This window comes from Crocodylus siamensis, chromosome 1 (assembly GCF_052110815.1).
Source record: "Crocodylus siamensis isolate JL-2025a chromosome 1, ASM5211081v1, whole genome shotgun sequence".
Lineage (NCBI taxonomy): Eukaryota > Metazoa > Chordata > Crocodylia > Crocodylidae > Crocodylus > Crocodylus siamensis.
In genome coordinates this window covers 210,956,318-210,981,790 of record NC_143395.1, presented here as the reverse complement: position 1 = coordinate 210,981,790, position 25,473 = coordinate 210,956,318, and the positions used below count along the sequence as shown (strand labels likewise).

Here is a 25,473-nt window from a genome sequence, read left to right as displayed (position 1 = left end):
GAGCGCGGATCCCGGAAGCCGCTCGTCCAATCCTTGGCCGAGGCAGAGAGAGCCGTCCCTCCCCCCATGTGGGATAACCTTTGCCTTAGTAAGTGTTCGGCACCGCCCGGCTGCCACATTCGAGCCAATGGAAGGCGGAGGAGGGAGCAGGGGAAGAGCGGCGCAGCCAATGGCCGCCGAGGAAGGCGTGTCTTCGTGCGGGGGCCGCGGTGGCTACCGCTGCCACTGCCACCGCCGCTGCCGGGTTCGGGGAGCAGCGGCTGCCCGGACGGCCCGGGTAGAAGATGGCGGTGAAAGGGTCCGGGCTTGGCCTCGGCCTCGGCCTCGGCCTGGCCGCGGTGGCAGAGGCGCTGGGCTCCTCCGAGCAGGCGCTGCGTCTCATCGTGTCCATCCTGATGGGTAAGGGCGAGGCAGGGGGCAGAGGTCAGGGGGCAGAGCGGGAGCAGGGGGCTCGACCCCCGCCCGCACGTGGCGCTGGAGTGGGGGGGGGGAGCCCTCGGGCCGAGGCAGGCAGCGGGGTCGCAGCTGACCACGTGTGCACCTGCAGCAGGGTGGGCCAGGCGGGTGCTGTGGCCGGGGGCGTGTGCCCACGCTGTGCCCTAAGCCTGGGTGCAGGGGGGAGGAGCAGGTACCAAGGCTGGGAGCCACTTCCGGCAGGGGCTGACTGAGGGTAGGAGCATCTGTCTCCCTGCCTAGCTGCCCTGGTGGCCTGGGCCCCTAGGGGAGCCGGTGGGCTTGGGAGATGCTCAGAAAAGAGCAGTAGCCAGGAGCTGGAAGTGAGGAGGCAGCTCCTTCTGGCTAAATTGGGCCTGGTCCATTAATTAGTTTTGGCCCACCAGTGTCCTGAGCTCCCCAGGCTCCCGTCCTGTGGAAATGAGTTAGGGGTGTGCAACAGTAGCGAGGAGGAGAGAAGGATGGATGGCTGCAGTGGGAACTGGGAAAGCTTCTCCCTTCCCAGTTCAGGCACATCTCCCCCAAAGGCAGAGAAGAGTTGCGCCAAGTTAGTTTGAATGGAAGCATTAGGTGCCTATGTTTCTAGACATGAGGCTGAGCAGGGCTATAGTGTTCCTGGCTTCTGCTCTCTGCTTTGTCCCTGTGTATTGCAAGCTCTTACAGATCCTTTTATTCAGGGCATTTACTTTGTGCATTGAGGGATTTTGAAGTTCCCAGTCTTTTGCAAGATTTGAGATCTTGACGTTGCACGCAAACCTGTTGTGTCATAGTTGTTTCTGTTTCCCTATGAACGCATGTATCTGGACAGGCTGAGTTCAGATATTTGTGAGCCTGTATCGTGCATCTCCACACAGCCAGTTGGGTAGGTGTGCATCTCCCTGCCAAGGTACATCTACCTTAAAAGGGCTGTGTGAAAATGACTTGTTACAACAGTATTTGCAAGGTAGGCTGAAGGAAACCTAAGCACTGACTGGTTAACAGGTGAGCTTCTGCCCTGCAGCAGAATTGCATCACAGCTAAGATATTAATCTTAGCTAGTTAACTAGTGCACCTCTGCAATTCACTTCTATGCCTGTCAAAATGTAGCATATTACAAGCTGTACAGTGACTGAGGCGCCGAAGCGGTGATAGGGGACTAAAGAATATATTTTTTGTCCATTAACTTTAACTCCTCTTAGTTCCTCTTCATCAACTGCCTCTCTGAATACCTGTGGTAAGTGTCCTGAAATGAACTTTGATTTTGTAAACTTGTAACTTCTCAGTAGTCACATCCATCTATTTTGTGTTTGTTCTGTTTTCTCCCACCTGAGTATTCATAGAGGGGTGCCATTGCTACCACCAGTTAGAGTTGGCTTTACGAAGTTGCATTAGTTTAACTTCGAAATCCAAAAGTCCATGGGTTGGATCTAGCCCACAATGCTGCTTTATCTGGCCCACTGGTCTAGGTAAGTTGGGGGTGTGGCTAAGAAGCATGGCCTGCTGCAGAATTTGGGGTCCCTGGTTCCTAGTAGAGATTTGTCCTTGCCAGCAGGAGGGTGAGGGAAGGATGTGCTGGCACATCCCTGCTTGCTTTACAGCCGCCTTGGCCTGTTGCCACCTTTGTGGCAGGTAGCCACCTGGCCCACAACAGCCATTTGTCCTACCACCAACTGGCCTGCTGCCACCCTAGTGCTGGGCCCCAGGCTGCATCCACTACCCTGGCTTGGATCTGGCTTCACAGTCCGGATCCAGCCTAGGACACTGTTACACACAACTGGCTCCAAACTGTACTTTAGAGATGGCACAAAACCTATTCTCTGTTGAAGGGCATAGAGAATCATAGATTTTACTTTGGAGTTTGGATGCTTCCAGGGTTAGGCAAGAACTAAACAGTTTTCAAAATTGCAGTTTTGAACTTGCATACCTAAGACCTTTAGGGGATCTAGTCTCCGTTTAGTGTTTTAGACAGTTTGCAGACTTGGATAGGTAATGACTCTTTCAATTGCACTAAGATGACTAAATTGTTAATTCAAGGTAAATGATGTCAGCTGTTCCACTCATGATCATTTAGTGGATGGCATGACATGTGAATGAAGGATCTGGTAATTGAAAGCTGTTTCAGGGAAAGAAATGTTAATAGAAGAGATACTGGTTTCCTTCCTCTCCTAACCTAAGATACCAGGCTAGATGTCAAATTTGTCTTACTGAATGACAGCAGATAGCTATGAGCAGTCCCTGAAAAGCAGCATGCAGTGCAGCTAGATCTTTTATTACATCCTGTGGTGTACATCTCACAACGTCAGGGGAAGACCAGACCTCAGGAAGAGGACTTCTCCTTTGAAGGAGCCAACTTCTTTCCTGACAAGAACTCCTGCCTACATCAAAGGGCATACAGCAGGGTCAGGTAAAGGAAGCCTTGTGTTCTGGAGGTACCGGACCAAACCACAGGCTACTGACAGAATCTTTGCTTTCATTTTTAAAACTATCTGACTGCAGCTAACTTGAAATTATTTCTGAGGTGTGTGACCTACTCTGGCACCCCAGCATGGTGTTAATAACAAGACCCAGTGCATCCTTAGGAAAAGATACTTCATGTGGGACAGGAGGGAAAGAGTGCAATACCCTCTCACTCCCCACTCCCCCCAGATCCATGCTGTTGCTGGTATTTACCCTGGCATCTAGAAAGCATTCCTACACTTGTTGCTCCCACTGCTTCTCTACTGAGGTGGTGAAAAAAAAATCCTGCCAACACCTGGGGGTTAATATAGGGGCTCCATGCTGCTGTCCTTGTGTCTCTGGGAGAAAAGAAGATTCCCTGCCACCACCATTCTAGGTGGTGCAGGACTGCAGAAGGCCCTGTACAGCTGCCTCCAGCCTGAGTTATCTCCTCTGGAGAGATTTCAGTGGAATGAATGATGCATGCAGTTTTGGGTGCCACACTTGAAGAGGGTTATGGATAACCTGGAGAGGGTCCAGAGAAGGACCACTCATATGGTTAAGGGCTTGCAGGTCAAGCCCTACAAGGAGAGACTAGGGCACCTGGACCTCTTCAGCCTCTGCAAGAAAAGGTTGAGAGGCAACCTCTCCTATGACCCCAGCTGACTTCCTGCCCTTTGGGCAGGGGGCTGGACTCGATGATCTCCCGAGGTCCCTTCCAGCCCTAATGTCTATGAAATCTATGAAACCTTGTGGCTGCCTATAAATTCATCATGGGGGCACAGAAGGGAATTGGTGAGGCTCTATTCACCAAGGCGCCCCTGGGGGTCACAAGAAATAATGGCCATAAGCTAGCAGAGAGCAGATTTAGACTGGACATTAGGAGGAACTTCTTCACAGTTAGAGTGGCCAAAATCTGGAATGGGCTCCCAAGGGAGGTGGTGCTCTCCCCTACCCTGGGGGTCTTCAGAGGAGGTTAGATGGGCATCTGGCAGGGGTCATCTGAACCCAGCACTCTTTCCTGCCTATGCAGGGGGTCAGACTTGGTGATCTATTGAGGACCCTTCTGACCCTAACATCTATGAATCAAGGCCACCATAGTGAGGGAGGGAGTGGGGCTGGGGTTGGGGCAGATGCTGCCCAGCCAGGGCGGTAAATGGAACCCCGGGGCTGGGAGTGGGACAGAGCTATGGGCGGCTTGTCCGGGGTGCACTGGGGAGGCTGCCTGCTGTGGGCTCCAGTCCAGGGACCACACCAGCCTCCTCTTGGTGGGGAGGCTGGGCTTGGAATGGGTGGGCACCGGATGAGCTCAGCTGCATGGGGTAGGCAGTACCAGCAGTTCTGTGAGAGGTGGCTACAGGGAAGGATACAGGGAATTTTGCGGTGGCTATAGCCCCCCTTCCCCAGTGCCACCCGTGCTTAGGGCACTCCACTCTGCTGCCTTTCCCTTGGGAGCCCCTGCAGCGAGACAGGCAGGGGATGCACGGCTGGTGCAGGGTTCCTGAGGGAAAAGCAACAGAGCAGAGTTCCCCAAGCAGGGGCAGTGCTAGCAGGGGTCATGGAGGGCTATAGCTTTCCCTGTAGCTGTTCCTGTAGCCCCCCCTCCCAGCACCAGTGCTGCTGACTGCCCCACACAGCTGAGCTAGCCCCGCTTCCACCTGCTCTGGGCCCAGTCCCAGCCTGGGAAGAGGCTGCGCCAGCCTGACCCTGAAGCCTCAGTAGGCAGCCTGCCTCTACCCCCCACACACACATTCAGGGGGGCACATGCTCCCCATGCCTCCCCTGGGGGTGTGCACAGTGGTGGGGAGCTGCCCTCCCCACCCCTCATTGCCCCCTGGGCAAGGCACTTGCAGCCCTATCCCACTCTCAGCCCCAGGGTCTCATTCACTGCCTTGGCTGGGCAGTGCTCCTTGTCTCCACCCCACTCCCTCACTGTGGGGGCCTTAATCTACACTCTCAATGCCCCTTCCATCCCTCATGCCCCTTTCCTCCCATAGACTTACCTGCAAGGAGTTGCTCTTCAAGCTTCTGGGCTGCATTCCTGGCTGCAGTTGCACACATGCACACAACATTTATCAGTGGCATTATCAGCTACACCAGCCAAAAAGAACCAAATACCCTATCATATTTATTTTCATTTTATCTGTGCTGATGCAGTATGTGACCAGTAGCTCTCAACCTATTTGCCATAGTAGGCCACAATTGCAGCTGTCAGTGTGTTATATGGGCCACACCCACACAACTTACTTCCTGTGTTTTAAAGGATATCTCGTGGGCCACAGCAATGTGCTGATTAGGCCATGGGTTGAGAACTACTGCTCTAGTAGTATTGGATTTCTATAAGGAAAGACTTTTGTTTTTTTACAGTCTTTTAGATTATATCAGTGAAGGGGTTAACTGTCCTCTACTGCCTTGCTGATGAAGGGAAGACAGACTGGCATAGCATGCAGTCAGCCACCTAGAGACATAGAGCAACCTTGTAGAAGCATCAGGCTACTTGAAGTATTGTTTTTACTTGCCTTTCTTGTCACTGTCTCAATGGGATTGTAAAAGTAGTCTTGGCTGGTTACGCTAGGCTTTTTACACAGGAGGCAAAGATGATAAAACAAATGTGAGGAAAAAATATAAGACGTGAGGGAGGAAGTACCAGAAAGAACTCCAGACTCCCATGGCAGGTGGTGTTCAGGACTTAGCTGGAGCTAATGGAGAAGAATATGTCATCTAAGTTCCTCTTTATGGCTCTGACTAGTCAGGACATCTCAAGATCAGCAAAGCAATGGACCAACAGCACCACAGTACATCTGGATGTCTCCAGAGATGCTTGGTGTGGCACAGCCTAGGGCTAGTTGCCAGCACATCAATTTTAGGTTAGTTTCTGATCTTGTGCTCCTCCCGCGCTCATATGTCTGATGAATAGTGTTTGCATGTAGGCAGCAGTATTCACCACCAGACAGATCTTTGGTTGGACAAATCCATTCTTTCTGTCTAACTCTTGCTGACTCAGTTGAACTTTGTTATTATGGACAACTTATAGTATATATGTTTTGGCACCATCTGCTTTAGTGTTACCATCCTACTACACATCCGTTGCAGAAAGGTTGATCTTGTACTTTTATATTGAATTCCAAAGTTCTTTTAGCCACAAAAAACCAAAACATTCTTCTGCCAAGTGTTTATTCTGTGCTGCTTAATCTCTTATTCAATAGGTTTATTTAGAGCCACAAACCAGATGTGTGTATAGGCCATTTTTCTTCTACTTTTTCTCTTTCTTTGTATCCAGGAATGAAATCACTCTGAACCATAAGCCCTATTTTTGTGTCTCAAGGATTCAGGTGTTGTCACTTCCATCCTTCTGTTAGTCAGCACCTTACATTCTTTTAATTTTTTTTGCATTTAAACTAAGTGTATAACTGTAAATGATAATCCCACAGTGCATTTCTTGAACTCCGTCATTTCTTAGACTTTAGCATAAAGCTTCAGAGGTGATGCTACTGCTACATGAATAATCACTTTGTATGAGGGATTAATTAACGGTTTACTCAGTCTAGAATGCTGTTATCAAAAGAAATGTAAGGCAGTGCATCAAAACTGATCTAAGAAAGGAGGAGAAACTTCTAGTGGTCTGAAAATGTGGGGAGAGGCATCTACTGGTATTTCATTTGCAGCTGATCTCCATTGTGAAGTAGCAGGTGAGAGTGCTTTTCAGCAGGTTTGTTGTATGTTAATGAACTCATTAATTGAACTTAATTATCTTCAATTCTTTGTGTTTTCAGTCTTGAACCTTAAATGTATTTAGTACATATTGGTCATTAGTCATAGATTCATAGATGCTAGGGTCGGAAGGGACCTCAGTAGATCATCGAGGCCGACCCCCTGCATAAGCAGGAAAGAGTGCTGGGCCTACATTACCCCAGCTAGATACACATCCAACCTTCTCTTGAATACCCCCAGGGTAGGGGAGAGCACCACCTCCCTTGGGAGCCCGTTCCAGACCTTGGCCACTCGAACTGTGAAGAAGTTCCTCCTAATATCCAATCTAAATCTGCTCTCTTCTAGCTTGTGGCCATTATTTCTTGTAACCCCCGGGGGCGCCTTGGTGAATAAATACTCACCAATTCTCTTCTGTGCCCCCCGACGAACTTATAGGCAGCCACCAGGTCGCCTCTCAACCTTCTCTTGCGGAGGCTGAAAAGGTCCAGTTTCTCTAATCTCTCCTCGTAGGGCTTGGCCTGCAGGCCCTTAACCATACGAGTGGCCCTTCTCTGGACCCTCTCCAGGTTATCCGCATCCTTCTTGAAGTGCGGCGCCCAGAATTGCACGCAGTACTCCAGCTGCGGTCTGACCAGCGCCCGATAGAGGGGAAGTATCACCTCCTTGGACCTATTTGTCATGCATCTGCTGATGCACGATAAAGTGCCATTGGCTTTTCTGATGGTTCCGTCACACTGCCGACTCATGTTCATCTTGGAGTCCACTAGGACTCCAAGATCCCTTTCCACTTCCGTGCCACCCAGCAGGTCATTTCCTAGGCTGTAGGTGTGCTGGACATTTTTCCTCCCTAGATGCAGCACTTTGCATTTCTCCTTGTTGAACTGCATTCTGTTGTTTTCTGCCCACTTGTCTAACCTGTCCAGGTCTGCTTGCAGCTGTTCCCTGCCCTCCGGCGTGTCCACTTCGCCCCATAGCTTAGTGTCATCTGCAAACTTGGACAGAGTACATTTCACCCCCTCGTCCAAGTCACTGATGAAGACATTAAAGAGTATCGGTCCAAGCACCGAGCCCTGCGGGACCCCACTGCCCACACTCTTCCAGGTCGAAACCGACCCATCCACCACGACTCTCTGGGTGCGACCCTCCAGCCAATTCTCCACCCACCGGACTGTGCAGTCATCCAAGTCACAGCCCCTTAACTTGTTCACCAGTATGGGGTGGGATACCGTATCAAAGGCCTTCCTGAAGTCCAAGTATACGACATCCACCCCTCCTCCTGCGTCGAGGCGTTTTGTGACCTGGTCATAAAAAGAGACTAGATTGGTCAGGCACGATCTGCCTGCCACGAACCCGTGCTGGTTTCCCCTCAGCATAATTTGTCCTGCCGGGCTCTCACAAATGTGAGCCTTGATGATTTTTTCAAAGATTTTGCCAAGGATGGAGGTGAGACTGACTGGCCTATAGTTACCTGGGTCCTCCTTCCTCCCCTTCTTGAAAATGGGAACCACATTGGCCCTTTTCCAGTCCTCCGGGACTTGACCCGTGCGCCACGAGCGTTCAAATATTCCTGCCAGTGGCTCTGCAATGATGTCGGCCAGTGCCTTCAGTACCCTCGGATGGAGCTCATCCAGGCCTGCCGACTTAAAGGCATCCAGTTCTTCCAAGTGACCCTGCACCACCTCCGGGTCCACGCATGGAAGTCTGGTGCCTTGCTGCTGCCTCCCTACACTCCCAGTGAGAGACTTGTCGTGCCTCTCGCTTAGGAACACTGAGGCGAAGAACTCGTTGAGGAGTTCAGCCTTGTCCCCTCTGTCCGTCACCAATTGTTTCTGCCCATTTAGCAGGGGTCCTATTCCTCCCTGGGCCTTCCTTCTACTCCCTATATATCTAAAAAACAATTTCTTATTGTCTTTTACTTGGGTTGCCATCCTCAGCTCCATGGTAGCTTTGGCCTGTCTAACTGCCTCCCTACAAGCACGAGCAGAAGAGGTATATTCCTCTTTGGTGATCTCTCCCTGTTTCCACTTTTTATGTGCTCCCCTTTTGGCCCTTAGTCTGCCCTGGATTTCTCTGGTCAGCCAGGGAAGCCTCCTGGCCCCTTTCCCTCTTTTACCTCGCACGGGGATCGTCTCGCTTTGTGCTCGAAACATGCAAAAGGCAAAGTGGAATTCTATAAAAAGACCCATTAGTGGTAGAAAGAAGAGAGAGTTTGTTCATCTCAGATTGAACCTAGTGCTTCTGAATTTGATAGGTAAAATTCCAGGCAGTGTTATTTTCCCATCTCTGCAGATCTAGTTTAGTGTTTCCCAACCTTTTCCAGCCCAAGGCATGCTTGTTGAGGCATTCCCCATCCTCATACCTATTGTAGCTCACTGCCATGGCAAAACTCCATGACACATCTGATCATTTCTGATGGCACACTTTTGTGCCACAGCACACTGGTTGGGGAAACATCCATCTAGTTCATGCTCTACCGTTCTAGATGAAATAGCCATTATCACAGCTCATATTCACTGTGGTAGTCTAAGTAAGGGCATAACTCTGATATTGGAACTTCTTTCTAGAACAGAGGTGCTCAGTCCTGTGCCCATGGGCCAGATCTGACTTGGGGAGCCTGTGAGGCAACCCATGGGTCCAGAAATTTGGCAGAGGAGGAGTTGCAGCAATTAGCACTGCCACCACTCCACCACATTTCCAAGCCCTGCCTAGCTAAATTGGGCTCCAGTATTGGTATTGGCCCTAAAAATCTCTATCAATGTACCCCTAGTCTTTTCCCAATTAATAGGGGCCAATGTGGTCCCTACTTTCAAGAAGGGGAAGAAGGAGGTTCTGGGTAATTATAGACCAGTTAGTATCACCTCTGTGCTTGGGAAAACCCTTGAAAAAATTATGAAGGATCACATTTGTAGGGGTCCAATGGGTAATATAATGCTGAAGGGCAACCAGCATGGGTTCATAGTAGGTAGACCCTGCCTGATTAACCTTGTGGCCCTGCCTAATTAACCTTGATTAACCCTTTGGCCCTGCACAGCTGGATCAGGCCCGTGGACTGACCTGGCACTGCTCATCTGGCCCTTGGAGCAAAATGTTTGGGTACCACTAGTATAATGGGACAGTAGCATTATTAGAGTTAAGGCTGAAAACAACTTATTAACCACCATTTTTTCTGGGTGAGTCACCATGTGAATTTTAGAAGAGTTTATAAAATTACTGTCATGTAGGGCTCTAAAGCAGCATTAGTGGTCCAAATCTGAGGTTTGAGCAAGGGTTCCTGAGATGCAGCCCTTCCTTTCAAAGGTTACATATCATGTGACTTTTTGCAGACTTTGGACTCAGATTATGACTGATCCTCTCCCAAAAGATTTTGCCCACATGAACTCTCAGCTATGTACAGCTCCCACTGCCAGTTTCAGGAAAGCAGCAATTAAAAGATGGATCTTCAGCAGGGCTCAAGCCCTAATGCATGTCAGAGAAAGCCATTTGTGTGTGTGTGAATTGCAGAATGCTTCACATGGAGTTTGCCTGTTGGGTGGTTCAAGGTGACATTGTGAACATTGAACCTGAATGGCACCATATCCTGCAAGTTACTTTCTGCCTTCATTCTACAGGTGCTCTGTATGAATATCTACCTTAACAGCAAAATGTCTTCTGTTTAAGAACTGCTTTTTCATATTCTCTTATTGTGCATACTCCGACTGAATGTTGTTTTCTTGAGGTGGCTGAAAAAATAATGGATTCATTTTCTGTTTGAAATCCAAATGTTTCATAGGAATGTGTGCGTCTCTCTCTTTACTTTTTCACTGAAAAATTTTGAAAATATTTTTAGTGCAAGTGTTCCAGAAGTTCTCTTTTTTTTAATCAATTCTGAATTGAATTGTGTGATTTCCTCTGCTCCCCCCCCCCCCACACACACACATTGGTAGGAATTTTCATTCTACAGTTAATCTCAGAATTTGGATTTTTGGTCTAAATTAGAATTTCCTGTGAAATGGGAATTCCATTTTCCAAATAATGCTACTATTTTCCTTTACGATGTTTACAGAGGAAGACTCCAGAAAGTTGCAGCAGCAGATATAATCATGTCACATGCTACATGTCTTTATCTTGAACAGTGAAAACATATGTGATTAAAGTGAAGTAAATAGCTGTGACTCTCTTCAATACTGGCATGATCAAAAAGATTTCTGATCATTAGCAAATGCACTCATAATGGACAGCAATTTTAAGAACTGGTATAAAGTCAGCATTGACCAGTGTTGTGCTAGAATATTGCAAGCTAAAATAGTAATTTATGGTTTTCCTAGAGAAATAAATGGAGAAAACAAATAACTTGTCTGTAATTATTACAGAATCCACACAAACAAAGAGGCCATACCAACCATTTCCCCTTAAAAAATGCACTGGTACAGGGATGTCAGACTCATCAAGCCCCAAGGCTGGATCGGAACTGCAGGGCTCCTTACGGGCTGGATCCAGACTCAGTGGCAGCAGCAGGGCAAGCAGCAGTGGTGGTGGTGCAGAAGTTACCACAGCCATTGCTCACACCTCTCACTACTGACATATGTCCCCACCTGGGATCCATAGCTGGGAATTTGGCAGTAGGCCCTGCCCCTGAATTTCCAGCTCATATAGGACCCCCCTGGCCAGATTAAATGCATCTGTGGGCCATGTTTTTGACACCCCTGTGCTGGTGAAGTCTTCATCATTGACAACTTGCTAAATAAAGGTTGGGTGTTTTTCTAATACCTGTCCTGTAATTCAGCCATGAATTAATGCAGGGAAGTCCAATGGTCTTTTATGCAGGAATTAGGTAAGATGATCACAGTGATCATTTTGGGGCTTAAAACCTATCTAATCAAGTTCCTTGGAAAAAGATATCTGAAGAGAAAGGTTAGCTGTTAAGAAAATTCAGTTTCATGGCCCTTTCTAATAATCATAGCCAACAATACTTTTTTTCAGAAACTGTATTAGAAAAATAAAATGGTGGGGAAAACCATAATAAAGACATGAGATAATCTGTTAACCTAAAAGACAATTATTTTAGACCTATTTTACACTATTAAACTAGAAATCTGCTGTAACCTTACCTTTAATTGTGCTAGTACATCACACAATACTATTGAGACAGGAGTCCCTGTAGAGTTGGTGGTGCAATTTGCAGGTTCACTTGAATAAAGTAGTCCCAATCTATGGTCTATCATATCATGAACTCTTTTTATTTTTCAGAATGGTCTGAAACCCATGTAAATAATGTGATGAGCTTTGATAATAATGCTATGTCATCTCATGCCTAGGTTTACGCTTCTTGGCATAGATGAGGAGTCATTTGGTCATGAATTTCCTCAGAAACATCCTAACCAACAGAGATCTGATTTTAACATTTGTATTCATACACATAATTCATGGGCACTGACAATGTCTTGTAAAATAGCATAGCTTAACACGGACTAGACTAGACTCTGGGGAAGAGGGATAATAAAACCCATTGAGATGAAAAGGAATCATCATGCTTTTGTCTTCATCCTGTGCTGCAGAGTATTACTTAAGGAGACTTAAGATGACTCCCCCCCGCAAAATACTTAGATTCTATACATGGAATATTACAAATTTGTTACATTATTTTATGTATAGAATCTAATTATTGGAGGTTAGTCTAAAATTCATCCCCCACTGCTGCAGTAGGGAAAGCATTGGCATGTGGGGCAGGCATTGGAGGGGGAGGGGGGAATCCAATGGCCTAACTCCTGCCCTTTGCTCCCTGTCCCCACCACCACATGTCTCTCCTGTCACCTGCTTCCTGTTGTACTTGTGCCCCCCAGAACCAGTCTTTCCTTGTGCCTGCACCCTGAAGTACCTGCCCATGCCTACTACTTGCCTCCTTCTGCTGTCACTTAACCCTCAGTCATGGCTCCAGCACTGCTCCAGCCTGGAGCATGGAGCAAGCAGTGGTTCTAGCCCCTGCCTGGCCAAGCAGCTCTGCTACAACCACCACAACTGCTATTGCCTACCCAGGTGGGGGCTGGAGCCACTACGTGCTCCATGCCTCAGACTGGAGCTAGAGCTGTGATTGAGAGTAAGTGCTGGGCCTAGGGGAGGCAAAGGTGGTGGGGGGCAAGCAGGGCAGCACAGGCAGCAAGGAACAGGTGTGTGTGTGTGGGCCAGGGAATGGCAGCAGATCTGAGCACAGGTCAGAGCCACAGCAGCTGCCTGCCTCCCCACCTGCTACTTGAATCCAAGGTAACGGACTGTTTTCCCCTATGTTGGCTACAAGAGCGCAGAAAGGCTCTCTCAGATTCAACAGAACTGTAGAAAAGTAGGGCTGGATGGGATCTCAAGAGGTCATCTAATCCACCCCCCTGCCTGAGACAGGGTCATCCTTATCCAAACTGTTCCATACAAATTCTTTCCCTGTACAAGTTACTCTGGGCTTCAGTAAGGTTAGAAACAGGAACTAGAAACAAAGGGGTTCTGTCATCCTTGGGCTCTTGGCTCTTCTGCTTCTCCTGGTGGCACCTAAGCAGTGTAAAGGAGGAGGAAGCTTCTGTATCACTTGCAGATGGAACAAAATCTGAACCAAAGGGGAAGGAAGGTAGTCGATTGGGACAAGATGTCTGGTGATCAAGGAAGTGAAGTGGATGAGGGAGAAAACATCTGATTTCAAGGACTAGTGGGACTGGTTTGAATTGGATGGGGCCAGAGAGCCCACAGGGTTAAGAATGATGAGACTAGGATTGATAGTGTAGGAAGGTCAGAAAACTGGGACTGGGACTACTTGAAGGAAGACAGGAGGGAGTTGAGAGTGAGTTAAACTGGGCAGGGAGTTGAGGGGACTGGGGTTAGCTAGTAAGGAAACAGGGAAAAGGTGGGGGAAGGAGACTGATATTGGATGAGACACCCAGAATAGGCAACTAAGGGTTTGTTTGGGAAGAGAGAGATTGGATGAGATTTAAGGTCTGGAGGGTGGGGTGTGAAGTGATTAGCTGAACAAGTATACTAGAATAGGAAACCTGGAGAGTAGAGCCTAGGACTGAACAGGCAAGGAGAAGAAACAGGGTTGACACAAGGAGCCAAGCGGGACAGAGCCAGATTTGAGGAGAAGGATCCAGAGCCTGGAATGGAATCCAAGGTGCCTGGCTTACCACAGATTTTTTTGCTACCATCAAATATCTGTGAAATTCTAGTAAAGCATGTATTCTATCTCCCTAAAAGTATGACAACCTGCTAGAGCTATAAACTTACAGAAATCTAATTGACTGGAAGAGTCCAAGTCCCTTTCTGTCTTCCTGTTGAAAGATGATAAAGTTACATAACCAAATAGTTATGTTAGGAAAAATGCAAGATGTTAGCTGCAGTGATGTGCGATCTACACTTCTGCACCTCAGGGCTCTTAGAGAAGGCGGAACACACAATTCATGGACATGTGACAAATTTGGATTCTTTTAACTTGTCCAGCATTATGCAGGAACTCCAGCCATTTCTTCTAGAGCAGCACTCGATTGCCTTAAGTATATGATTGTCCTTTCTCTTTCTTCAGTCATCTAACTTCTTCACTAACTTCTGCAACAAGAAGCATGGGTCGTATAGACCAACAGCTTCCTGAATTACAGCCCTGATGCTCTTGAGCAGCATCTTGTGCACTGAGACAGACAGGGGTCTTGTGGGGAAATAGTATATTGTTGTACAATTAAAGACTGTTTCATAATGTATGTGTACAAGGGGACTGATTTAAGGCTGCACATGCAACCATATTCTGGCCTTCCTAATTGGTGGGTCTGCATCAGGGTTGTCAAGCCACTGCCATCATGGTGACTGCTCCTGTCCTGTGCCTTGGGCCAGATCCTGCTTGCAAGGAGCCATACTGTCCGGATCCAGCTGAGAATCCAAGATCAGTTTGATACCTGTAGTCTACACTTTGACTTAATAATATTCTTTGAATACAGTTTTCTGTGTATATTATAACATACAGAGTAATGCTTCAAGAGGTGGAAAGAACAGCCAAGGATATGTATATGTAGTAACTGATCTCAAAACATTATGGCTTAGAGTTAGAACTACATAACAAATCTCTCTGCTTGTTTGCAAGGAGTCATGTTGGCTTTTTTGGTTTTGGTTTTTGTTTCCCTTCTCAGGGTACCCATTTGCCTTGTTCCAGCGCTATTTCCTCTTCCAGAAGGAGGTCTACCTCATTCACCTGTACAACACTCTCACAGGGCTCTCAATTGCCTACTTCAACTTTGGTAAGAGAGACCAGGGGCAAAAGGGGGGAGAAAAAGACTATGGAGACAAGAATTTCATTCAGTGGGAAAGGACCTGCTGTGATTTAATTCCTGGTTCATATCTCTCTATAGGGGCACAGTTCTTTCACTCCCTGTTATGTGTCCTGATCCAGTTCCTTGTACTGAGACTTATGGGTCGCACAGTGACTGCTGTCTGCACCACATTTTGCTTTCAGATGGTAAATCTCTTTCTTTTCTGCATCCATCTAAGGGAGGAAGCCTGCTGTTGCTCAGTTCTTCACTTCCCAGCAGTGATTGGGAGTGAAAAGAGTGATTGGGAGTGACGGAGCAAACTCTGCAGGAGGAGGCAGAGCCCGAGTAATCCATACCTTGGTCTCTTTCAGATGTACCTTATGGCTGGCTATTACTTCACAGCCACAGAGCATTATGACATCAAGTGGACCATGCCACACTGTGTCTTGACTCTCAAACTGATTGGTGAGTGATGCATGACTCTCCTGCCATCCCCACAAACTGAATTCAAACCCTGGCCTGAAGTGAGGGTGCCAGAATCCATGATGTTCAACTCCACGTGTCCAATAGGTGTCTTGGCATAATTTTTCTCTCTTTCTTTATTTAGGTTTAGCCATCGACTATTATGATGGAGGACAAGTTGTGGTGAGTGAAGCCCCATCTTTCCTTCCTTTCCTTTCCTGTCAGCTGGAGGCCAGTTAAGTGAGTCTCTGGCAAGAGATGGTATATGCTAAATCCACAGCTCAGCAAAATCATAGCTGTGAGGGAGACATCTGCAAGTGTCTGAAGGGAATTGTTTTGCGGGTTTGGCTTGGGAACATTAGGAATTGCAGATGGGAAAAGCACCTTAACTTTTTGGAAGCTGAACTAGTATCTTACTCTCTTCCCTGCAAACCCTATAAAATCCATTCCTCAGGAGTCCTGGTTCCCAGCATAACAGAGCCCTTCCTTTATGGAAATTACTGCCCAGGCTTGCAGACCACTCAGCATTGGTTTGGTTTCGTATGCAATCTCTCTGGTTTTTTCTTCCTTAGTCATAGGAGTACCTTTCCCTGCAAATCCTCACCTTTTTGCTTCTTGTCTAGGGTGGCATTAGCAGAACCCTAACAGCAAAGTAGCAGTCATCCCAGAGCTCAGTGTGGGAAAGACTGTCTGTCAATAAAGGAAGAGAGATTGGAATCTTTATTGCAATATCCTAATCCTACCCTAGGGTATCAACTCCACAGATCCCATTCTGGGTATTGCCCTGTCATCAGCATTCACGCAATCATTAGTGATTATAAGAGAACAGAGTACAATTATATTTCCCAAGGTAAAGTTAATTGCAAGTGCATTGTGCAGTGAGATTGTGCAAGGAAACATTCACATCCTAGCCCTTAGGACTTATAGAAGTTTGGGTGTGTGCATGCCACTGCATGGGGATCAGAGAGCAGGGCTGCAAGCTCTACTGCACTTAGTACACTGAAGGGGGTGGATGTGGCATGCCCTTTGTTCAGGTATTACCTGAGAATGTGGATCCCCATGACAGGTCTCAAGTGAGGATTGTGTTGTTACGGGGGTGGGGAGGGCAAGGGCTTGGATCTAAAACCAGTAAATGGGATAGTACCCTAAATGTAAAAGTTAAAATTTCCAGTTGTAAAGGTAACAGGTTGCAAATTCTGAGCCTAGATTAGGAGCAGACAGATTATGGCCCATGGGCCAGATCTGGCCTGCCATGTACTTTTCATCCAGTCTGCAGCACCCCTCCCCTCCCCCCACAACAAGTTGTGCTGCATCTAGTCCTTCCACCCACAACAGTGGGAGTGAGGCACCTATACCTGCCCCCAACATTACCCTATTATGCCTCACTCCCACCCTCGTGGGCAGAAGGGGCCCAGTGTGGGGCTGACTGCAGCACGGAGCTCAGGTGGGCAAGGTGTGGGTGTGAGGGAGAAGGTGTATGGGAACGCTCCCCGCCATGGCAACTCTGGCAGGCGGGGAGGGGCACTCTGCTTCGCACTGGTGCCTGGCTCCAGCCAGCGCTGTGAGGAGCGCAGCCTCCACTGAGCAGTTTGCCCTGTGAGTGCTTGGAGTGCCAGGGAAACACAGGAGGGAAGCCCCAGCCACTGGAGCAGGCTGGGGCAGCGAAAGCAGCCAGCTCCAGCACCTGGGGCTTCCCTCCTGTGCCCCATGAGTGCTGGGGAAATAAGTGGCCCAACAGGGGCTGCACTCCTCTGCAGCATGTGTGCTGGCCAGAGCCAGGCACCAGTGTCCCCACCTGCTGCTGTGCCATGGGGGGAGTATGTATGGGGGGGTCCCTACACCCCTCCCATCCTGCCTCACACATCACAAACCACACACACACAGATGTACACGTTCCACCCTACCCTTGTGTTGCCTGCATTGATTGCAGGAGAGGGCAGTGTGTTCTAGAGCTACACATCCACACCCCTCAAACTCCCCCATATCCTATCATAAACACCCCCCTACACACACCCCCAACCACCTCCCTACACACTATATAAAAAGCTAAGAATTCATTTTGAGTTGTTATGCAATCACCTCTATACACAGTACACAAACACAAATTATGACAAAAATATTTTTTGTAATAAAATTAAAGTATGTTGTAGTAGGTGTTTGACTTTTAATGTATGGTAGTTGGGTTTTTTTTCTGGTTCTAAGATGGCAACCACCCTCCCAAAAAGAGTATTTCCAGGGGGCAAGGGAAGGGACTTCTGGTGGCAAAGGTCAGGGGTTAGGGACCGGACTCCTGGTCCCAAGATAGTGGCCAAGGGGCAGTGCTATACTTGTGGCCCTCAACAGCTCACCAAACCTCCTTAAATGGCCCTCAAGCTGAAATAATTGCCTGCCCCTGGCCTAGAGCTATTCTGGGGTCCCTTCAAGGTCACATTAACCCCTCTCATTTTAACATAGGAGGCCCTGACCCCAGAGCAGCAGCGATTTGCAGTCCGGGGAGTTCCTACCTTATTGGAGGTCTCGGGCTTCTCCTATTTCTATGGTGCCTTCATGGTGGGGCCCCAGTTCTCCATGACAGACTATCAGAAACTGGCAAGGGGTGAGATGACTGATGTTCCAGGCCAGAGACCCAACAGGTAACCAGAACCACCCTGGCACCCTCTCCTGAAATGCCAGAACACTCTTTAACAAGGCATGCAACACACTTCCTAGCGCATGTTACCATCTAGCGCCATGTGGGAGCACTGGGCTTAATGGTAATTTAGAGGGGGAGGCAGTCTTCAAAGAGCAGACCAGGAACTTAACATGTTACTTGCTAGCATTTTCCTGGGACATCACTTTTTCTGCAAAGCTCATCCCATACCTGGTGGGATACCAATTTACCAGTGGATGCAGCAGCTGCACTGGACACCATTTCTTTTGCCTGCCCATCCCAGCACTTGTCTTTACTTCTGCTTTTAAATGTTTTTGTTTTGGGGTCTGGTGTCTTTCTCCACTGTGTACTCATTAACCCTCCACTTTTTTTTCCTCCCTTCCAGCTTTGTGCCTGCTCTCAAGCGCCTGACCTTGGGCCTCATCTGTCTGGTAATCTACACCCTGTTGAGCCCATATGTTTCTGACGAATACTTTCTCTCTGATAAATTCCTGGTAAGTGGCTAACCTTGGTAATTAGAGCTGTAGAAGCTCATCTGCTCCTTTAGAGGGCACTTGCTACACAAAACAGGAAGATTAAACTGAATGAAAACATTTTTTTGAGATTACCTGTAACTGATCCTGAATGTAAAACTAGGCATTCTTAAACATATGTATTAATGCAGTTCTTACTGCAGGTGTTGTGGACTGCATCTAATTAAAAACAGCAGTATATCCGATTATAAATTGAACCAGAATTCTAGGAATAGAATGATAATTGTAGAACAACCCTATTAGTGTTGCTGTTGGAACCATAGCATTTGCATTTCTTGATCCTTTAATGATACCAGTCTTTAATCATCGCTATAACAAAGTTCTTTGCATATCATTTCTTAGGTTTTGTTGGAAGTACAGAAGTCACAAAGATATCATGGACACTTCATAATCCAAAATGTCCCCAGTGCCAGCATTCATTCAGGAACCTGCCTCTGTCATATTACTTCAGCCTTACCCAGCAAAATCAGCTGGCTGTGCAGATCTACTCATTTTTGCTGGAGACTGATCTAAATATTTGAGATCCTTAGAGAAAAGGGCGATTCTACATTACCATGAGCAAATGTGTACTTAAGATTTTTATTTCTAGAATTTAGCCCGAAGTCTTTCCAGAATAGCTATTATGTTAGTGCGTCTGGTGGTTTGTGGCTTTACAGCAGTCGGATTACATTAGGTCTGTGGTGCTCAACCTTTTGGCCCAACAGGCCAGATAAGTAGTATGGGGCTGGTCTTGCAGATTGGGCCCTGGGGCTTGGCACCACCCGCATGTGCACTGGGAATGGGTCTTAAATCCTGGGCCAGCTGTTCCTGTTTCCTGTGCTCAGGCAGTGGTTCCCAAGGGCCCAGCACTGTCCATCCTGCCTCCCACACACTGGGATTGAGGACTGGGGGCCCAGCACCATTCCATGTGCCAGGATTGGGTCCCAGAGGCCTGTCCTTTTTTGACCCCAACATATTGCAATTGAATCCTGGTGGCCTGGTGCTACCCTCTGCTGGTCCACCACACCAGGATTGGGCCCTGGGTCCTGGTGCTGCCTCCACCCAGCCCTGCATGCTGGGATCAGGCATCAAATCCAGCACATTGGATTCAGGACTCCCCATAGTTCCAGAGATTTAGGAACAGGGGAGCAGTGGCACCACCCCCCACTGCCAAATTTCCAGACCTGTGGGCCAAATGACAGTCTGCCGTGGGCTGGAGGTTGAGTGCCCCTACATTAGATTGTAGCAGCTATATTAGCTGTCTCCCTTAACTTTTAGAGCAGCTAGTATAAAAGAGATACCATCCACTCAAGTCTAGTAATGCCATTTCTCACTCAAGTCTCAACTCTTTCTTTTTTTACTTCTTCTCATGGATTCTTTCTAATTCTCTGCAGGAGCAGTCTTTCTGGTTCCGTTGCTTTTACATGTTGGTCTGGGGCAAAGTGGTACTCTATAAATATGTCACCTGCTGGCTTGTCACGGTGAGTCTGGAAAGCAGATGTACTCTGTAAAAATCTACCTTTTTAAGATGTAACACAGATGCATTAAAGTTTGAGCCCCTGCAGCTGCTAAGCTCTGCCCTCTTCCCCTAGGGCTGCCATGACACTGAGGGGAGGGAGTCATGTATTGCCTGTAACCTAGTCACGTTCCCCTCCTCACCCCCATCCCTCTATTGTTAGTCCCTCGCTCGGGCAGTCTGTATTTCCATATCAGCTTTGTCATCTTTTTTCTGGATTCCCCATCTAAAACATCTACTAATAAAAGTCAATCTGTTCTGGACAAAGAATGGATGCTAGCCAGTGGCTACTCAGTTCTGCTGTTACTAGCAAGCAGGGAAGTAGCTGGTAGCTGTTTGGTTGTGCCACTAGAGATCTCGCAATTGCTTAACCTTGGCCTCTGTAGGAGGGGGTGCTGCTTTTCCCTTATCATGTGGTTTCTCACAGGAAGGCGTTTGCATCCTCATTGGTCTTGGATACAATGGGCAGGACGAGAATGGAAAGCCAAAGTGGGATGCCTGTGCCAATATGAAGGTCTGGTTATATGAAACAACGCCCTTGTTTACAGGGACCATCGCATCCTTCAACATCAACACCAATGCCTGGGTGGCCCGGTGAGCAGGGGAGATGGATTGTTTCATATAGTATCATCTCAACCTAGACCCAGCCAGAGTTGCAAATGGGATGTGGGGCTTAATGGGCTCCGTGGCTGGGACAGGGATGTTAAAATGGAGTGAACAGCTTTCAGTCTTGTGTGCATTAAGGAGTCCTATTAAAATTGCTTGGTGGTTTGAAACAGCTTTTAGCTGGACAAATGCTTGATCATGCTCCTACTAAGCAGGCATTGCCAGCAGAGTGAACTCTCCCCATCAGTCAGGATTCAATCAAGTCGGGGGTAATATAGATTGGCAGAATTTGTCCCATTTCACTGGCCATAGGTTACTAAGAGGCATTCAGTCTCCTGTGCCCTATGTCTCCAGCCTGGAAAGGGGAGGGTAACTAACCAGTTAGAATTGCACTGAGTTGTTGCATCTCTGATCCAGCTACATCTTCAAGCGGCTGAAGTTCCTTGGCAACAAGCTAGTGTCACAGGCACTAGCTTTGTTTTTTCTGGCTATTTGGCATGGATTGCATTCTGGCTACCTGGTGTGCTTCCAAATGGAGCTCCTTATAGTCATTGTTGAAAAACAGGTAAGTTTTGTCTGGTGTATTAGAAGGGGAGGGCCTACCATACGCAAGTTCCTGTGGGCTCTAGTTACTCCTAAGTTTGCAGCAGCTTTTAGAAACTGCCACAGGGGAGGGTTTATGAGAATCAACTACAAAACTGATCTATGAGCTTTTGGCATATGGGCTGGTGCATGCAAGCACTCAGTAAACTGTGAGTTTCTGCATCAGTTATCTGTCACTACCGTAACAAACTGGCAGAGGAATGCTAGTGCTTGAAGAAACGGCAGTTGAAGTTCTTAGCAACTGCAAAGCTGGCAAGACAAGCACACAAGCTTGATACTTCTGCTAAAACTTCATTTTATCACTTAAACTATGGCTTTTATACTTAGTTCCAGCAGACTTAACAATAAAATTCTGCTGAGCTGGATAGAGCATTTCACTCCCTTCAGATGTAGTATTTGACAACTGCAGTGGAGTCTAATTCAATAGTCACAGAATGCAAACAACCCTGCATAGGTTGCCCCAGGTCTTATTACAGGTGGGGAATTCTAGTGGCCAATTTCTGTTTTTTCAGGCTGTCAGTCTGGTGCGCAACAGCCCTGCACTGAGCACTTTGGCCTCCATCACTGTCCTGAAGCCTGTCTTCTATGTGCTGCAGCAGACTAACCACTGGATGTTCATGGGTTACTCCCTAGTACCATTTTGCCTTTTCACTTGGGACAAGTGGCTGAAGGTACACAAGAGTCTCAAAGTGACTTTTTTCCCTCCCCTTCTCCCCACTGTCCTAACTTGAAGGTACAGCAAGCAGAAGAGGTTTTAATATGATTTTCTTCTTCTCTACAGGTTTACAGCTCAGTTTATTTCATAGGCCATGTGCTGTTCCTCACCTTACTGTTTGGGTTGCCTTACATCCACAGAATGCTTGTGCCACGGAAAGAAAAGTTAAAGAAAGCAGAGTAACAGCCAGAAGGTGAGATAGATAGCCTTCAATCTAACACCTTGAGAGGAGCTCAAGGCTAGAATAATGGGAGAAGGCGGCTGTAGATCGGGATTGAGATAATTAGTGCTTTCAGCTGGAAATTGCTTTGTTTATAATCCTGACTCATTATCTCTTCCAGATTTTACCACGTGTGCATTTGTCACAGGGGTGTTTGGAGTCCTTGCCTGCCAAGTTTGCTGTGTTGAAGTCCAACCCTTCTTTCAAAGTGAGGAGGGGGAAGAGAGAGCACAGGGTCAGAGATCCAAGGACAAGGGATACAGGAGAAAACCTCCCTCCGGTACCCCCACGCTACATGTTGCCTTATCTCTCTACTGCCCCCTGGTGGACACTCCCATTTTTCTGCTGGTATCAGATGATTGTAAAGCACTCAACACAGCCCCTACATGGGAACGGAGCCACATCCTGACTTTTCTACGTTTCAGTTATGCCAGATAAAAAAATCTGTTTTTATTCACTCATTCACAAGCTGCTTTTTCTGTTGGATGGGTATGAGTGAGAAGTATAAGCTCCCCTACTTGGCACAGTAGGTTTCAAGACCTGTACCATATCACCTGTAGGGTGTCTGGCTGCCAGAGGGTTAGCAGAACATGGCTCTGTCACTCTTGCCCATACTGTCCATTGCAGCTGAAGCAGAGAAATCTAGTTCCCTCCTTGGAACAAACCCACACCCTTCAGAATATCTCCAGAATTTCTCCTGTGCCAAATACAAGAACTGTCCAAACATACAAATGTATCAAAATAGCTTTTAATACATCAGAAGTAAATAGCCACCCCTGAAGGGCCTTTCTTAGCATCTGATCCTCAGGAATAGCAGAGAAAAACTCTCAACTGTACACTTGCTCCTCTTTGGGAAGGACAGGAGCCCAAGGCTGTCTCATATACAGACTTCAGTAAAACAGCACCAAAATCTGCAATATATAAGGAGTCCGTTTTCACCAGGGTAAGAACAAAAGGGCTTACGCTACTCCCCAAACCTCCTCAAAGGCTGTAGTGATCTTGGCACAAGTCAATGCAGCAGAAAGAGGATAGTTGCTGATAGAAACCATCTTCTCTGTATAGTCAACATCCAGCTGTAGTAAAGGAGAGAGAAAATGAGGAAGAAGCAAAAATAAACCCTTTCACCTAGTGAGCTACTGCCCTCTACTGCTATAGTAGCCCTAGCATTTAGCACGCACACAGCACTCTCCCCACCTCAAAAACCAAAACTGAAATGCAGCTGCCTCTGGGATAGTCTAGGACAACCTCTGATGCCATATGTCATTGCTGCTGAGACCACAGAAGAACAGAATTGCCCTGACAAAAGTTAAAACCCTAATGTCAGAAAAAGTGAAAACAAATAGCACAACAAATACAACTGTCATATGGGAGCTGAGGTGGGAAGACAGAAAGGGGCAGGGGGAGGAGGAAGGGTTCAGACCAAAGGTCTGTCTAGCCCAGTTGCCCATGTCTGATAGGAAAGTAGTAGATGCTTTAGAATAGAGTGATCCCTCCCCTGTCATACTTTCTCCATGTGCCTGGGTAGTAAATTGTTTCAGACAGCACCAGAAAGAAGAGCTTTAAACAAGTGCACACTACACTCAGGTTAGTATACTTCCACTGCTAGGAATCTGTACTGACAAGAAAAACACCCCATAAAATAGATCCATTGTCCTGCTTGGACATCAGAAGGGTGTGTGCAAGTGCACGAGACCTACCGAGCCATGGGCAAAAGCTCCCACAACAATAGCAACAGGCTGTTCTTCAGGAACCAGTTTGCGTGCATCTGTCACATCAGGAGCTGAGAAAGAAGTGCCTATCTTCATGCAGCCCACAGGAAGATGATCAGTCACTGGATTTTTAATTACCTGCAAAAATGGGGGGAGCTTTAGCACAGTGTCAGGGAGAGAAAATGTTACTACACAAGCTCTGAGTCTTCAACATGTGGCCATTCCCTACCACATTCTCAACTCATTGGGAGCAGTCAGGAAATTGCCTATAAAAGAGCCATACATTTTTTTTACCTTCAAAAGTTTCTGCGGTCCATCAGCTGATCGGACACTGAGTTTATGCAGCAACTGAACTGGCAGGAGACAAGATAAAAAATGAGAAATCTTCCTGCTCCATCCTACTTTTAGAAGCAAGAGCTAGGAAAGTCACCCTAAGATTCCATCTCTGAGACTCCTTGTTTCCAATGTTTTGAGCCGTTAGACTTTCTCATGGAAATACCCCTGAAATGTGGCTCCAGAGCGCTCAACTCACTCTCATTTAATTACCTTATTTCTCACAAACAATGCACCCCTGGGGTCTGCATCCCGACTCATGGTAGAATTGTCCTGCTTTTCTCTTGAAATTGAAGGTTTTTTGAAGCAGGTGTAACTTGCTCCTTCAGTCTTCCCAGGAGGGCTTGGCTTCCCCAACTCCCTCCCCAGGCTGTCACACAGACAAGCAACAGCTTGAATCTCTTACCCATCAGACCACAAAAACGGTCAAATGTGCGGGGAATCCTTGTCTGGGGGTTTACTTCAATCAGCACATTCTTCTGTGTGTGGATGTACACCTGCAGCAAGCCAGCCCGGTTCAGGGGACTGTCCATGAGCATCAGGAGGCTCTGGGGTGGAAAAACAAACAGGGGAAGCAGGCAAGGCCATACAACTCAGTGATACAGGGCAGGGCAAATCAGTGGGCACCAACACCTGGTCCACAGTCACCAGGAGTTGCTTTGCCGAGGCAGGGGTGGGGGATGGACTCTGCAGTGCTACTCGCAGAGAGCTCACCCTTCACAGAAGGGCTGGGGAGAAGCTGTCAGCAAAGGCTCCGCGAAGGGTAAGGAAGGAGTTCTCCCCAGGACCAGCCCTGCGGGACTCGGCGCAACCCTACCTGATGGGTAATGTCAGGCCTGACGGCGCCCGGGTCGCGGCCGCTCCGCGCCAGCAGCGCCTTGTGCTTGTCGCAGTTGAGCAGCTCGTACGTCCTGCCGGCCTATGCGGGAAACTGCGTCAGTGGCCGGCGGCCCCAGCCCAACCCAGCCCGCCCCGCGCGGGCCCCTCCCCGCACCTTCACAGTCTCGAGGCTGGCTCCCTCCAGGATGACCAGGAGCCGCCGCTGCCCTCGGGGCCGCTTCGCAGCCGGAGCCGCGTCCATGTCGTGCCGCCGCGTGGGCGCCGCCATCTTGGGCCCAGGAGCAGATTCACAGGGAACACCACTCCGCCACTTCCGGTCCACTACACGCGCGAGGTGATTCGCCCCCGCCACTTCCGGCCCTCAACTGCGACTAGTTCCCTCCTACCCTGCTTCCTCGCCAAAAGAGCGACCACGCGCGGGGGAGGGTACTTCCGTCCTCCAGAGCCCACTTCCACCGGCCGCGTGTTGTGGCTGCGCC

The 25,473-nt window shown here is 48.0% G+C and overlaps 2 protein-coding genes across 2 annotated transcripts; one reads left to right on the top strand and one right to left on the bottom strand.

The window, feature by feature from the left end:
* Positions 1 to 193: 193 nt before the first annotated feature.
* Positions 194 to 22,569, top strand: LPCAT3 (lysophosphatidylcholine acyltransferase 3). Its single transcript, XM_090055512.1, has 13 exons — positions 194 to 399; positions 14,709 to 14,816; positions 14,928 to 15,034; positions 15,200 to 15,293; positions 15,436 to 15,473; positions 17,745 to 17,923; positions 18,326 to 18,434; positions 19,847 to 19,933; positions 20,396 to 20,562; positions 20,992 to 21,139; positions 21,690 to 21,848; positions 21,959 to 22,085; positions 22,234 to 22,569. Exons 1-12 carry the CDS (start codon positions 285 to 287, stop codon positions 22,073 to 22,075), a joined length of 1,428 nt encoding a protein of 475 aa, XP_089911638.1. The 5' UTR covers positions 194 to 284; the 3' UTR covers positions 22,076 to 22,085; positions 22,234 to 22,569.
* Positions 22,570 to 22,844: 275 nt separating this feature from the next.
* Positions 22,845 to 25,414, bottom strand: EMG1 (EMG1 N1-specific pseudouridine methyltransferase). Its single transcript, XM_090055540.1, has 6 exons — positions 25,149 to 25,414; positions 24,972 to 25,073; positions 24,561 to 24,702; positions 24,116 to 24,174; positions 23,810 to 23,959; positions 22,845 to 23,185 (listed from the first exon to the last, which is right to left on the bottom strand). Exons 1-6 carry the CDS (start codon positions 25,260 to 25,262, stop codon positions 23,072 to 23,074), a joined length of 681 nt encoding a protein of 226 aa, XP_089911666.1. The 5' UTR covers positions 25,263 to 25,414; the 3' UTR covers positions 22,845 to 23,071.
* Between the last annotated feature and the right edge of the window lie 59 nt (positions 25,415 to 25,473).